Source organism: Bactrocera neohumeralis, chromosome 2 (genome assembly GCF_024586455.1).
Source record: "Bactrocera neohumeralis isolate Rockhampton chromosome 2, APGP_CSIRO_Bneo_wtdbg2-racon-allhic-juicebox.fasta_v2, whole genome shotgun sequence".
Lineage (NCBI taxonomy): Eukaryota > Metazoa > Arthropoda > Insecta > Diptera > Tephritidae > Bactrocera > Bactrocera neohumeralis.
The window spans coordinates 36,511,463-36,528,203 of record NC_065919.1 but is presented as its reverse complement, the minus strand read 5'-3'; the positions used below and the strand labels follow the sequence as shown (position 1 = coordinate 36,528,203).

Below are 16,741 nucleotides of genomic sequence, written 5' to 3'. Positions count from 1 at the left end.
TATAAGGTATACATAAAGACTGAATAATGACCGATGAAGAATTTTAACTGAAAATTTCGGTAAAGGAAACCCCTGTGCTTTTTGCACATAAATTAAGTGACAACCAAAAAAAAATAGTTTTTATCTATCAACATCTAACACTCAAACTGGGAACCAATTAAGATTCCTCATAAGTTTGACTAATATACTTACATATAAGATATAATTTCAACCGGAAGTTCGGTTATCTTTATATGAAGCATTTGGAGCCTTAGGGAATAATTTATCCGATTTTACCAATTTTTGTGACAAGGACCTGATGTTATCACGAAAATATTCTCTCCGAATTTGAATACCAGACTTCACAGTTTAGGTTGACATATTTGGGGTTTTGAAAATGTTCGATTTCGATAACTTTTTGATTCCCGTAAAATTGGTTTTGCTTAAACCAGTTATTCTTATAGCGGTATTAATATTTGAGTATGTACATATGTATATGGTGCATATACTTGTAGTATGTTATATACAAATAGTATGGTTCGTGATCTCTTTATACTTGTACTTACATACATACAAATATTCTCTTTGGGCTTTTAAAGACGACAAAGTCATTCGTTCTTCATTTACATTTTGTGTTTAACACGTCAATGATCTCTATACAAAAAGTAATACAAAAAGTACAAAATATCAGCCGACTTAAGGCCTAAAGAGACGACTCAGATTGTGACAAGGGCTAAATGGTGGTGTAAAGTTGACAAAATAACAAAACCACTCAAGCGTCACCGAAATATAATTTGAAAAAATTTAAGAAATCGCGAAAAATACTTTTTAATCACCCCAAAGGGGCAGTTGAAAAAATGAATGCGATCACTAAGCGGCATATTCGGGCACTGCTGACGTCAAAATCAATGAGCTGCGGCCAAATTAAGTCGATCGGTTCAACAGATTTGCAGGAAGAAGCTACAATTTAAATAAGATCTCTGTGTGTGTACATCAATTGCTAATTTGACTTTTATGAGAAACTAGCTGTTACCCTGTGCGCTTCGCTACATCTAAATCGATTAAAACTCTTAATTGTTTTTACTTTGTGTTTTATTTATTGTAGTAAAGCTGTTACTTATTTATAAAACATTTATAAAACATATTGGTATACAACATTTTTGGTAAATGAATAAATGAATAAGGACCTTGGTGTTCCCACTCTCGAGCATGCGACGAACAATTGGCCGTGGGAGAAGCACGGTTCTTCCAAATTGACGCCGCACACTTGAAACGTTTGCCCTTGCGATTTGTTGATGGTCATCGCAAATGCAAGACGTACTGGGAACTGCATGAATCATGCGAATGCGTGGTAAGAGTACAACTTCACCTGCTGCCTTGCCATTTAGTATTGTTGCTTCAATCAAATTTGGCCACAATTTTTTGACTGAAAGTCTTGTACCATTACAAAGTCGGTGGCTTCAGATTTCGTAGAAGTATAATGGGTGAACCGACTTTCAGGGCCAAACGATACTTCATCTTGATTCAAAACGCTATCAATCGATGTATATGTTGTAGCTTCTCCTGGCAGTTTTTCTTGAATGGCAAAATTGATTTCGTTGACGTGTACATTTTTCGGTGCCAATATTGCGCATTCACTAAATAATCGTGGCGTTGATAGTGTTGAACAATATTCGGAAATACACTTTCAATCAATTCTTCTTTCGATTGTTAAAGTGTACAAAAGATGTTCGGCAATGTGATCAAACCGGTATCATCGATTGGCATTTTGCCTTCGCCAATGTCCAACAACTGTTTCGAAAACAACGCTGCGGATCGATCATTTTGCAATTGGACTCGCATGTTGATGGTAAGAGGCAGTCTTTGAACATGTCTCCACAAAACTGACGATTTTAAACATGCGTTTATTTCGTCGGCAGGAGTTGATCGAGGAATGACTGGCAAAGTTTGCCGAAAATCGCCGGATAATAAGACTAATGCTCCGCCAAAAAGTTGTTGCTTTTGTCGTAAATCTTGCATTGTTCTATTGAATGCTTCTAATGACTTTTTGTTAGCCATTGGGCACTCATCCCATAGAACTATTCCAGCTCCTCGCAAAACTTTTGCCATTGCTGAATTCCTCGATATGTTGCACGTTGGTATTTCAACGACTTGAATGTTCAATGGTAATTTCAACGCAGAATGTGCTGTTCGGCCGCCATCAAGTAGAGTAGCAGCGATGCCTGACGAAGCAATTGCCAGCGCAATTTTTTGCTGTGACCGTATATTAGCAAGAATCAAAGATATCAGAAACGTTTTCCCTGTACCACCGGGCGCATCCAGAAAGTAGAATCCACCGGCGTTATTGTCAACCGCTCGTATAATCTTATCATAAGCATTTTTCTGCTGAATATTCAATTTGTTAATGTTAGTTTGTATGAAAGCGCGCAATTCATTGCAATCGTATTGTTGTTCACGTTAAAGCTCATGGTCAAGCACATCAATCGCTGAACGATTGGGCGCAGTTATGCCAAGTTGCGCTAATGCCTTATTCGCAATTGTAAGGCACAGATCTTCAGCCAATATCAAAGCATCATTATACATTTGTAATGTATGTTGCAAGTCTGCGTCCGATGCTCGATTACGCGCCAAAATTAATAAGTCCTCGGTCATGCAGTCTTTGTACTTATTCCACAGTTCTTGCGGATTTGACGGAAGGCATGTAGATATTATTATGGCGAATAGTACGCGTATTTGTTTTGAATGAGATGTGAGTGATGCGTCATGAAGTGCGGTGTCCCAATGCATATCATCTTCTAACAAATGCAATCGCTGACATGCTTCACGATACGTCGCACACAACTGACCGTCAAAAGTTTTCAAATCATCAAATGATCTTGGTCCGCGCACGTTGACTAATAGCAGACGCAAATAGAAACATTCTGCGTTGTTCGGATGGATGGTGTAAATGCGTCCTATGGCATCGGTTTTACGGACATTTGGATAACCGTCAACACTTTCGTCGTTGAAATGTTTTCGATGATGGATTCCAAGTGAAATATTGTGGTATTTCGGAATATAGCAATGTTCTTGCAAATTCATCGTTTTCACACAACTCGAAAAAGGTAGTTAGTGTTGTCCCCGGTGGTCGTGCTGCGCTCTGTTGTACATTGTCTGCAGCGAAATAAACGCGTTGACCATTTTCGAGATGAACTGCCAAATGAAGAACAACGGGTTGCCGGTCGTGTATTGGGAACGATAAAATGCGCCATACCGCTTCGTTGCTGCTTATATAACGGCCCATTTGGTATTGCTGAATTTCATCGATGCTCTGATAATCAGCAACTCCGAAAACTGCCATATCACTTCCCTTATTTACGTATTTGCAGATGTATTTGATCGATTTGACAGAGTTGCAATATTCTACATTGATGTGCGCTTCGAAAATTTTTGACAACAATGGTGAATACGGCACGACCCAACGATTATCAACATCAACGTCTTGATTCCGAACTTTTATGACCGTTGAATTACCGCCATCTTCAGCGGATCGACGCCGATATAATGGATATCCGTCATTTCCAGTGGTTGTATCATCAACTAAAGCTCTAGGATAGCGCTTTGAACACTTATTGTCAATCATGCATGGTGCCGTTGGATTAATAACGCCGCAAGGGCCGTGGATCATGTTTTTTGTTACAACGTCGAACAATTGTGGGTCGATTTCTTCATCTGGAATTTCCGCTGAGGTGACTTTATCAATCTGATCTGGTCATATTTTTCGAACTAACCAAATCAAGATGTGTGCATGCGGCAATCCTCTTTTCTGCCATTCGATCGAGTACATCCAGCATCTAACTTCTCCAAAAACACGAAGTTTCACAATTAAATCCATCATTGCTTTTTGCTTTTCCCTGAATACACGTGCTGTTAAGTCGTGACGATCAGTTGTTGATTGACCGTGGAACAAATGGCATTTGATGTCATTCCACTTCGGATTGCACGTGAACGTTATGAACAGATCCGGTCTGCCGTAATGGCGCACATACGACATCGCATCTTGCGCATACTCGTGCATATGCCGATGTATGTGGCTGGCGATATTGTTAGACGTCCAATGCTATTCACATTTGCATCATTCATTACGGCATCTCTCAAATGGATGTACTCTTCAGAACGCAATTTCGCTTGGTTAAATCGAATAAAGTTGAGACGTTCTGTCTCGATCTTCGCATACATGTCAACCAAATACTGATTGAAAAGCTTGCGACATTTCAGGATGTAGTTGTCTTCTTGCAGACGAATCATTATTCTGCATGAATAGAAGTTTATCGCACTGAGTTTTTTCGATGTTTCTTGGCCTATAAATGAACAATACACAAAATATTGAATCGTAAGTAACATTTCTTCTCAGAAATTGTACTTTTTACCAGTAGTTGGATTTATCAATCGCATATTGATGTGATAGCCGTCATCACCTCTCCAGAATAATATCGGATACTGTAATACATCATAACTATGGTGTAGCTCGGAAACACGCTGAAGTTGTTCGTTTCTACGGTGCAGTACAATATCTCGCGATTCAAACTGTTCGCCAACAATGACAATTGCCACCTCATCGATTGTTGGTGCGTTGAATCGTCTGGCATGCTGCCCCATCGGCATTTTGTCTGCTCTGATGACGATTCGATGGTTATCAGACGGCATGCGGTCCAATGCGATTTTGAATTCGATTTTCGAATCAATTCATTGTGTTCATTGAGAAATCTTTGCAAATTTAGTACGATTTCTCGCCTTGTGCCGGTTGCAATGTTACATCGTTGATTTAGTTGGTCATTTTCATTACCGATGAAATATATTTGCAAAAATTGATAGTCGGCGTCGGCAAATGGTATGAGCGAGCCTGCTCGATGGTATATTTGTCCCTGAATCTGTAGAATAAAAATGTCAAATGTTTCACTGGAAATTCCATGCAAAGTAATCACCTTGAACGTCGGCATAAATGAATCTCTAATGATCTTTGTGGCACCAAAAGAAGTCATTTGAAAGCATGAATTGTATGCTTGTATGTTCTGCAAGAAATGCTTAGACGTCGGCGATTCCCCAGTGAGCAAGGAATGTAATGGTTCTGGTGGCGGTTCCAATGCAGGCAGTTTCACTTTGCCACTGGAGCAGCACATGCCAGCTGTTTCTCCTCGAAACTTCGCTGCATTGCAATGCGTACAAATAATATCCATTGCTCCAATGGCACCATGCAGGCTGTAGTCGCAGTCAGGATCGTAGTGAAAGCCAACATGTTCCATTTGATCGCGAAGGCGGAGCGGAACTCGGCCTTGACGGTAATTTGGCCGTTGATTGTCGGCGAATTCAGCTCTAATCTGTGCACGCCGTTCCCTGTACACCGCTCTACCTCGGGCATTCACTTGAGCGCGTTGCTCTTCGCTTTGATTTCTTCTTGATATTAACATTCGACGTGAATCACTCGTATGCCTGCCAACCGTATTACGTTGGCATAGTCGAGGCATTTTCTAGAGTATGCATATTTGAAGTTCATAAATAAAAATTGAAAAATTATCCTAAAACTACATCTTAAACTATGAATTATACCCACACACGCGTATGCAATAAGACCCACCAACAGTGTATTTGCAAACCGCATGTAAGCACTTACGAAACAATAACAATACTCACTTGCTTTGTGTGTGTTGCACGGTCAGCAGAAAAACACAAAATCGGTTCGAATAAATGTAGCAAATCGATTGAATCAAATCTGGAAAAAACACACAATTTTGAAACACTTTTTTTTACACACACCGCGCATTTTCAAGCGACAATTGAACCGCATGGCATCACATACGAAACAACAACCATACTCACTTGCTTTGTGTTGTACGCAGAATGTTAATCACGTTGAAATCTTAGAAAAATTCACACAATTTTGAAACATTGTTTTTGAATGAATGACAGGCAAAAACGATCAGCGTCAATGTTTTTTACTAATTGTAAACATCCGCAAGTTGATTCTGTTTATTAGTAAAAGGCATTTGACAGGTCTGCCAATCTTGCAGGCAAAACATTATTTCATGAGAATTTTTTTTTTTTTTTTGCAATTTTTGCAAAACGTGCAATGATACACACATTAAATTTCTTATGTGCACCCTCCAAACAGACCCCAATCACTCCTGAAAATTTCATTGAAATCGGACAATCCGTCTAGGAGGAGTATGCGAACAGGAAGTTTTGCCACTTAATTTTATATATATAGATATACGTTTTGGCATTACAATTTCGGGAAATATTATTCAGGTATACCGGGATTGATAGATTCGCAAATTGAAATGAATCTCCTTGAAAGTGAAATTATATGTATTTATACAAAAGTTGTATTAATTTCCGCCAGTTAAAAAAGTATCGATCATACAGCGGTCTATTACGAAATACGCCGCTGTTTTATTGAATTGCTCTTTAAATCTCCATTGATTAAGTTTGCAGCATCACGCCACATAATGCACATTATACATTTACATTTATATTCGCTATGTTAGAGTGAAGGTACTAGTCTACATGTACAAGGATAAAAGGAGGACACAATTATGCTGATCATTCAGGGGTCGAATCGTTACATCCGTGAACGTATCACTTGTCACGTAAAAGTCTGTATTTCGTATTATGACATACGTGATCGTAGCGCTTATATAGATGGCATGATGACAAACGTGAACGAGTATATAAACGTATCCGTTCGTTCGAATTGTCATTCGAACGCAAATTACCAATCGTAATAGACAAATTTATGGAAATGTGAGCAAATTTTTTTAAATTTTATGTTTTTTATAATTTGTAGTAATAAAGAAATCATATAAGAAACCAATGAATTAAAAATTAAAAAAAAAAAATTATTTATGTGAAAAAAATGTTTGTATTTTAGTTGACATTAAAAATAAAATTATTTACAAGGTAAAGGACATACATATATGTACGTATTTGAATTAAATTTATTAAAGTATACATTATTTGGTCTCTTATCGACCAAACGATTGCGGTGAGGCGGTTCGTTACCCCGGGGCCCATTTCTTGTGAGTGATAAGAATCGTAATTTTGAGGGTCGTAACTTAATGTAAGTTTTATGCAGATTTTATGTAATGCCTCACAAACGTTAGTAAATCTTCCACTTTTGTGTGGTGATACCTTTTTCTCTTGCCATATCCTAAAATTCTCCACCGTCTTTTTAAGATTCAAATGCTTCGTTCAACAATAATATACAAAGAAAATTTTGTTAATAAGGATTCATAATTTGTTTTTTTTTTTATACCTACGCTATTGCTACAATCTCTTTTAGCTATCTCCGCACTATTTTTTTATCCCCATCACTTTCACTTGAGCTCAAATAAAAAAAACAAAGTTGGATATTTAATTAGCTTTTTTTAGTTTATTGAAAATTTCGCGAAAGTTTTGACAGTTCCACATCTGTTGTGACCTAAAAATACGATCCAAAGCAATGTGGAATTTAAAAACTATTGTGTATTGAAAATACATTACGATCCGTTTGCTATCGTATGTCATAATGACAATCACTGCATACGATTGACGTATCACGTAATTTTCTTTCGTATGTTTGCCGATCCGTGCACGGATGTAACGATTCGACCCCAGCATTCAGCAGTCAGCTAACTGGTATTGGTTTGTGTCCTTACTACTTATATACAGGCCTGCATTCTAAAGAACTTATGGTAAATCTTGAACAATACTATTTGCAGAAGAGTTTCATGGCGGGGAGCTAATACTTCGGCAGAATGCTCTTATGAGTGTTTTAAAATAAACGATGTTATATGTGGAGTCGAGAAATCTTCCCTTATTGAATCGACCAGCAATAGGTCCACACATTAATCTAATCGAAAATGTAGTCCATGCCCTGATGATTACATTGCTCGCACAACAAGATATATATTCTATATTTTATGTATTTGTTGACCTGAGTCGATTTAGCCATGTCCGTCTGTCTGTCCGTCTCTCTGTATATATACGAACTAGTTCCTCAGTTTTTAAGATATCGTTTTGAAATTTTGCAAACGTCACTTTCTCTTTAAGAAGCTGCTCATTTGTCGGAACTGCAGATATCGGACCACTATAACATATAACTGCCATACAAACTGAACGATCGGAATCAAGTGGAAAGCTTTCACATTTGACAATGTATCTTCACAAAAGTTGGCACAGGTTATTTTATAAGATAATAATGTAATATACGAAGAAATTGTTCAGATCGACTTACTATAGCATATAGCTGCTATACAATCTGAACGATCGGAATTTAGTGCTGGTATAGAAAACTTTTGCATTTGACAAGATATATTCACGAAATTTAGTATAGATTATTTTCTAAGGCAACAATGTAATCCGAAGAAATTGTTCACGATGGATTACTATAGCATACAGCTTCCGTACAAACTGAACGATCGGAGTCAAATGCTTGCATCGTTGATTATTCTCTAAGGCAACGCTACAATAATTGAAGAAATTTTGCAGGTCGGATAGCAAAACCTGTCATAGAAACTGAAAAATCAAAAAAATAAGTTTTTATGTGACAGAAAATGTTCACGAAATTTAGCATGGATTATTGCCCAAGATATCGCTTTAATCTTATAAAAAGAAACGTCTAAAAGATCCATTTTCTTTATTAAATAACCTTAATTTTTCTAGCAACAACCTGGCTAAAAAGAACTAGTAAAATGTTTTCCTTTGGATGAAAACCACTGGCCGGTTACGTCTTTAGATTTACTTAAACACATAGTTACTAAAAGAAATGCACTTGTGAAGGGTATATTAGTTTCGGTGCAGGCGAAGTTAACTTTTTTTCTAGTTTAATACTGATCTTGAAAGGTTGTGCATCGTTAATAGAGCCCATACACGACACACAAGTCCATTTTGCGTTCGTTCTTCACAGAGTTAACATGTACGACAGGCAAGCGGAACATTTCTTCGAATTTATTTCTAATATAGCACTTTTATCTATTTCTTTGTACAGTGTAATCCGGTTATAATGGACTCCACGGGACCATGTCAAATTGTCCACTATAACCGAGTGTCCATCTAATCAGAATATAAAATTTTTAACTCAAAAAGTAAATTCAATGTGTTTTTTTATTAAAGCAATAAAGTTTATGAATAAAAATACAAAATTAAGAAAATAATAAGATTAATTAAGTCTTTTGAAAAAAGTCAGTGATTTTCTTTTGGGTGAATGCCTTATTGGCAAAATCTCTTTGTGGTTTGATTTCGAGTTTATTGAGCAAATTGATTGCATCTGAACTATTCTCTTTTTGTTGAAAATATAGCTTCAGTTTCCTAGAATAATTCGTAGCGTCTTCTATTTTTATTATAGTTTCGGGCTGTGCTAAATTTTCATCATCGGAGTCTTCTTCAAGCAGCTCATGCAGAAAGTCTTGAATTAAGTCATTGTCTGAGTGTTCTTCTGTGGCTATAATATTCTCATCAATCCTTGAATATTCATCAAACTTGCTTAAAACCACTACGTTATTAATTTCGATAATTTTGCTTAAAGGTTCATCGTCCTCCGGGGCGAAATCTAATCCATCAGGAAGTCTTTTACCAGACCAGCATGTCGAAAACAGTTTCTTATGGTTTCCTTAGAGACACTTTCCCATACAACACTTAACATATTGACAGCATCTAAAAGACTCACAGCTTTTGTCGGGTTTGCTTCTTCAAGAAGGTCCATAATTTTCATCAGAAGCTGCTTTCTATAAGATTGTTTCAAGCTATTAATGACGCCTTGATCCATAGGCTGAAGAACCGATGTAGTATTAGGCGGAAGAAAATGTGGTTTAATGTTGTGAAGATGAACTTGAGGATGAGCAGGGCAATTATCTACTAATAGCAAAATTTTAGTCTTGGCTTTTATAAGTTCACAATCCCATTTCTTTAAATAGTCAGTAAAGGTCTGAGAAGTCATCCAGGATTTGTTGTTAGCACAATAATCTACCGGCAACGTTTTAACGTTTTTAAAGCATCTGGGGTTGTTATATTTTCCTGAAAGCAGGCATTGTGCAGAAACAGCGGATTGTATTAAATTGTATTTAAAACTTACCAATAACCAATAATTTTCGTTTTACCGTGCCCGATGCATTAGCACAAATCACGGCAGTTATTCTTCTTTAGACATTTTTCCACCACTGTATGTTTCACCTTTGATCTTATGTGTTTTGTCAGGCAGCATCTTATAGAAAATTCCCGTTTCGTCCACGTTAAAAATGTTGTCCATGGAATAGTTGTTACTTATTGTAGGCCAGGTTTGTAATAGCCACTCTTTTGTAACACTTTGGTCCACAGAAGCCGATTCCCCACAAATTTTGCCGAAGCAAATATTATGCCTCTTTTTAAATCTGTCTAGCCATCCGGAACCGACAGCTTCTCCGAATTCATTGGCTTTCATCATTAGCATTGGACCACTTACTGGAAAATTATTGGCCCTTTTCTGCTGAAACCATTTAAACAGTAATTCATCAACTTGAGGATGTGTCGCAAATCTTATTTTTTTCTCTTGTCGTTGACTTTCCAATCATTATTAATTTTTTCCCGATTAATCCATATGTTCGGAACAGTCTGTTTTTTTAGGTTTTTGTTCAAGCAAATGTCAGCTTGGGAAGTTCCTCCTTCAATTTCGATTATAGCTTTCAGCCCACCGCAGAAGTTGTTTGCCTTCTTTGACTTATTTCCAAGAAAAAATGAACATTTTCTGCTGCAGAGACTGATTGTGTCTCTTGATCGAATTCGGGGAAGTACAAAATTTTGCTTATTGCCAACTGATTGCCAACTTTGTTTTGAAATTTGATTTTGAAACCTTCGGTTATAATGGACAAAATCCGATTTTATTGTCTATTATAACCGGAGTCCATTATAACCGACTCTATTTTAACCGAGTTTTTTACATACATATGTTTGAACTGGGACTTGACAAAGAGGTACATAATAACAGAGCTTCCATCTTAAGCGAGTCCATTATAAAAGTATTACACTGTATTTCTATAATAAGTTTTTCCAACTTTTATTTTTCTGAATTTTATTTTTATATTTATCACTTTTCGTTTGCCAAATTGCCACTTCATTTTTTATAAGATCAATAACTTCTGATACGAAATTTTTAGAAGCTTTAAACAATCGATTTTTTTTTTGCTTAAATCTCTTTAAAAATTATCTAAGAATATGCCAAAGTTATAGATGTGAATTCGAAATATTATCGAAGCTAGAAGGGAAATAGTGACCGAGCGTCTAACATACATATATGTATATAATACATACATATGTATGAGCGCTTGGGCGAAAAGCGAAAACTTTGAAGCGCGATTTCTCGGTTTTTCATTTTTACGATTATTCTTAATTGGCGGGCAAATTTGGAATTGGGGCAAAATTATCTTCGACATAAAATTATCTTCTATTTAAACTAAAAACTTGAACATACTTTTAAACAACATAAAATAAATTTTTTTTTGTCAAAAACCACTTTTTTAAATTAAAAAAAAAATGTAAAATTTTACATTTTTTTTTTTAATTTTATTAGTTTAACTAGAAGATAAATTGTTAAAAAATATGAATCTCTTTGAATTTTTTGTTTCCGATAGAAATTGCGACCTGCATCCTGCCCGCCGGCCGGAAAATGCACATGCAAAATGCAATGGGGCAATTGCTTCCCAAAGTCAGAATATCAAAGATTTCGTATCCAAAAAAATTGTGAACGATCAAATATATAGCTATAAAGCCTAGAAATTTCGCTTGAATCAATTATTTCTTTCCCTCCCAAAAAAATCCTCAAAGAAATCGATTTTTTGAAGCCTCGAAAGCAGGCTCTCCCCTTAACACTTGCCATTGTCCGCGATCTTCACTGTTCGGCGACAAGAGAGAAATGAGATTTTGTGCGCTCACAACGCCATACACGACACACATGTGCGCGCACCGATCGTAAAAAATCAAACATTTTTGCGAACATGGATCGGTACGCGCACAAGCCCATACACGAGTAAATCGCATGCGCACACATACCGATCGAACGCACTTGTGTGCCGTGTATGGGCACTTTAAGCTCCGCATTTCTCGACCAGAAGGTTCCTACAGGAATCGCACACATATTTCCATACAATGTGCCTGTGGGGTAACTTTTTTTGTACAATGCAAACAATATGTTGCATATCCCACGTGCAGATAAACCCGTTCATTCTCACGAACGGGTATACATATGTATGTATGTGTAAATGTGTGAACCAATTTATATGCAGTTATGTAAATCCAAGCACATGCGACGTTCCATTATCCCTCACTCATACATATGCAGTTAACATCATTTTCTATGCACTTGCCACATATGTATGTAAGTATACTCACGAGTTTAGGGTTTCGTAATTAGGGGTGTGTCATATACTTGTATTGTGCAAATCTAGTATGAAAATATGTACAGTTATAATATTGTGTATGAATACTTCGGCTAATGTCCACATTTTTATTTGTCATCTACAGCATACGGTTTCTTACGAAGACCTCGCTGATGGTACATAAAGTGGGTCGTAGAGATCGAGGTGTCTATCAGTGCTTGGTGGAGAATAGCAGAGCAAGCGCCCAAGCTATGGCCGAATTGAAGTTGGGTGGTAAGTACAAATGTGTGATAACATCTCGCTTAACAAATTAATAATTCATAAGGTCCAAATATTTCAAGTGAATTTTTCCGTTTTTCTTGTAGATACCGTGCCTGAACTGATTTACACCTTTATTGAGCAAAATGTGCGGCCGGGGCCATTAATATCGCTTAAGTGCTCGGCTAGCGGTTCGCCGCCACCACAAGTAAGTATATCGTTCGCCACGCTCAAGCTTTATATTTCTCCTATAAATGTTGCAAGTTTCAGTGGCATGTTGCTGCTGCAATTTAAATGCGATAACACATAGGCAGGCCCACAGACATAGTACATACATATATGTACCTACGTACAGGGTTTGTCCGGAAAGTAATAGGACTGAGTCGATTTAAAAACATGTATTGAATCGTTAAAATTCTTTAAAAACTTTCAAAATAGGCTCTTTCTGTGACGATCTAGCGCGATTTCCAAGCATTGAAGGCGTCACCGAAGGCATTCTCCGGAATTGCCTCGAGAGAAGAGGTGCATGCTGCTTGGATCCCCTCTGTCGCCTAAAAATGCTTGCCTTTCATCAGCCTTTTCAGGCAAGGAAACAAAAAAGTCCGGGACCACATCTGGGCTGTGGGGCGGCTGAGGAAGCGGGTGCCGGCCTTGGTTAGGTAGCTGTTTACAAGAAAGTCGATGTGAGCCGAGGCGTGGTCGTGGTGCAACTTAGTTTCACACAGAATTTAATCGCGTACCTCTGCTCCACTGACTGACTCTCCAGGTGCTCGGAGAGATAATAAGTCCTATTACTTTTCGGGCAAACCGTGTATGTAGACTATGGTGCAAAATCTTATGCTGTTGCTTGGCTAAGTGATTATTATAGTCGTTTTTGTTATTGTTTTGCAGTTTGCCTGGCTGTTGGACTCCCAGCCGATAATGGATGTTTCGCTGCATCATCGCTTCGCCATCGGTCAGTTCGTCGATATGTCTGGCGATGTGATCAGTCACTTGAATATTTCGCATGTGCGTCCAGACGATGGCGGACTTTACAAGTGCAGCGCCACCAATTCGATGGGCAGTGTAGAGCACTCGGCGAGATTGAATGTTTATGGTGAGTGCAATACATTACTGTTTATACATACAGTCATTTACTGCTTTTACCCATAGGCTAATGTGTGAATAAATTTTATCCATAAGAATTGTTTATTATTTCAAGACAGGAAGGTATACATCCTAAATATATATGTATATAGTACATACATACATTAATGTATTTAATTGTTGATACTTTACTGTAAGTGAGTTTTAAATATACATACATACATACATACATATATAGTTATAGTAAAAGCAATGAATTTAAGAGTTTAAATAATTGCATTTTGCAACCAGTTGAACGAAAACTATTTCAAACATTGCCATTTCTTTAACAGCAAAATTCTGACCTTTGTTTTTTTCCACCGTTGTTTAATTAACCGAAATCGAAACAAGTTGATTTTCGTTTTATTTTACTTTATAGTATACATAGTTTATAGTATATTTATATATTTTACCTTGGAGTATAGTGTTTACACTCCTTTGCCACCTGAAAACATTGCAATTACGATTAACAATCGATCAGGATATACTATTCTCTATACTATTTAAGAGTTATGTTTAAGGTTATGATCGAAAATTTTGAGTGAAAATTGGAAAGATTCAGAATAATACAAACTTGATATAGAGCTTTAGAGATTTGAGAAAATAAAGTTGATAGGATAAGAATCGGGTACTAAATTGAAGAGATTTAGAAAAGCGAACTTGCTAATAGTTTAAATGGTGCCCACAGAATGTTTCAAGCTTTCAATTGCCGCGGCACACAGTGGTACAGATTTTTATATACATATACTATGAATGTGGATCATTCTATCCAAAATTTACATTGAAAAATTTTTTTTTGGTTCATGTCTTAATCTCACGATAGGTCACTAGGCGATTTTGCTCTATTAGCTTGCGCACAGCATCACGCATGTTCCGGAATAACAATTGATTTTGGACGACGTTCCCGAAACTCGTATTGGCGTGATCTACGACTTCGTTTGAATTCACTATACCATCGATAACCACTGGTCCCTGATGGAGCTTCTTCGCCAAAAATTGAATTAAGTTCATTTATAAGTTAATCCACGCCGAAAGTTGTAAAATATAATCGGGAAGAAATTTTGGCGCTTTATTTCCATTTTTTGGTCGAGAAGAATATTTTAAGTTACTTTAAACAATAACAATACCGTATCTTAGTCAAAACATTTCAAGTTTCAAAAATGTCAAACTTTTCGATAAAATTGTGAGTTTTCAGATTGCGACACTAGTGTTGCCAAATCCAAGAGGCAATCTACGTATGGTATGTATGTAATTTCTCTCTGTAAAAGCGATAACTTGAGTAAAAATTGAGACATATGGTTACATATATTCCTTGGCACCCAATAGGTGGGTATTGCAGATGGGCGTAATCGGTTTACTGCCACGCCCACAAGACGCCATTAAACGAAAACCTATATAATGTCATAATTAAGCATTAAATTAAGGTATAAAACTGCAGTTTGTTACAGGGGATCGTGGAACAAGGAGCACCTGTTGGCTGAAACTTTTTAAAAGTGGGCGTAGCCCCGCTTATCAAAATGGTTTAATTTACATATGTATATTCCAAGCCGCTGAAGCTACCTCAACCAAAAGAAAGTTTTTTGGATCTTCTTTATATGCTGTGAAAATGGGTATAATGATAACTCAATTAAAATTCACAACCAAACTCTGCAGGCAAAAGCTTCAACTTTCCATGCTTTGCATCATATTTTTCGTATGTCGAGCAGATCAAACTTTTCTCACTATAAAGCAAGCATTCTCCGGTCAATATTTTTCTTCTTCTTAATTGGCGTAGACAACGCTTACGCCGAGTTAACAACAGCGTGCCAGTGGTTTCTTCTTTTCGCTACGTGGCGCCAATTGGATATTCAAAGCATAGCCAGGTCCTTCTCCACCTGGTCCTTCCAACGGAGTGGAGTCAATATTACTGAATGTTTATTAAGAATAATTTTTTAATTTTTAGTTTGAAGTGCTTTAGAATGCATGCTTCATGCAGTTTTTTTTTAATTATACATACATATTTACTAAATTGGATTTTTAATTTTTAACGGCAAACAATTTAGACGATTTCCTCCTTCCCTTTTTCAGAGTAATAAAAAAATGAAATTTTCAGCTCGATAGGCGCTGCTCTCTTGTAAAAAAACTTACATGTAAAAGCAACAAGAAAGTCATTAGGGTGAGTTGAGATAGGAGAGTATTCGGACACCTCATTACCATTGTATGACCGTAACTTTTTGCGAGAGAGCATACTAGTTTCCTTTCTGCGCACATTTTCCAATTTTGTCACCTGTTTAGCTTTAAAAATAACCATTATATGGCGAGTGGTTGATGTACAAAGCTTTAGATCTTTGTGAAATATATACATTACACTTGTTAAAGGTGAGATGATGCCTACTTTCTTAAAGGCTTTAAATCTTAATTTGGCGCTTAGTTTGTTAGTTTATACGTTTTCGTTTACTGTTTTTATGGCGTGGCAATGCTCCATCTACATACTGTGTTCCCGATTTCATCAAGGAACACGTGTTCAAGTTTTGAACGTATCAAGGTTGCAGAGGTAGACGCACCGACGGACAGATAGTTTAACTCATTTCATTTAGTTTCAGATGATACAAGCAACCGTTAAATGAACAACTAAAATATTTCGATAAATTTCCGAACAACGAAACTGCTGATTACTGGCATCTCTTTTCTGTTACGTTTTTGTCTAAGTTTCACTAAAATTTGCTTTATAAAATGACGAAATTTAAGTTCTTAATTCATTTAAAGTTAAATCATTAAAATAGCAACGTTTACCTACACGTATGTATATAGACGGCTCATATAGCTATGTGTGTATGTAATTATGGAGTTCACATTCTGTGGTTAGCTTGCTCCTATTGCCTTCGTGAAATGAAATAAAAATTGAATAAAGGAACTCGGCGGCAAGAAAACAATTTCAAGTGCAACAGAAAATCAATTTCCTCCGCTTCCTCATTATCAATTGTGCCGGCGAGCACAACAAAGGGGAAATACTAAGCTATTTGCTCGCTATTACCATT

The 16,741-nt window shown here is 36.8% G+C and overlaps 1 protein-coding gene across 6 annotated transcripts in view; it reads left to right on the top strand.

Moving 5' to 3' along the window:
• The window catches only part of LOC126757388 (cell adhesion molecule Dscam2), a 167,383-nt gene that overhangs the window by 99,370 nt on the left and 51,272 nt on the right, over positions 1–16,741 (top strand). For all 6 annotated transcript variants that reach the window (XM_050471273.1, XM_050471283.1, XM_050471263.1 and 3 more), the window contains exons 10-12: positions 12,487–12,614; positions 12,707–12,807; positions 13,491–13,695. In XM_050471273.1, coding sequence (XP_050327230.1) covers positions 12,487–12,614; positions 12,707–12,807; positions 13,491–13,695 — 434 coding nt within the window. The remainder of the gene's footprint in view (positions 1–12,486; positions 12,615–12,706; positions 12,808–13,490; positions 13,696–16,741) is intronic.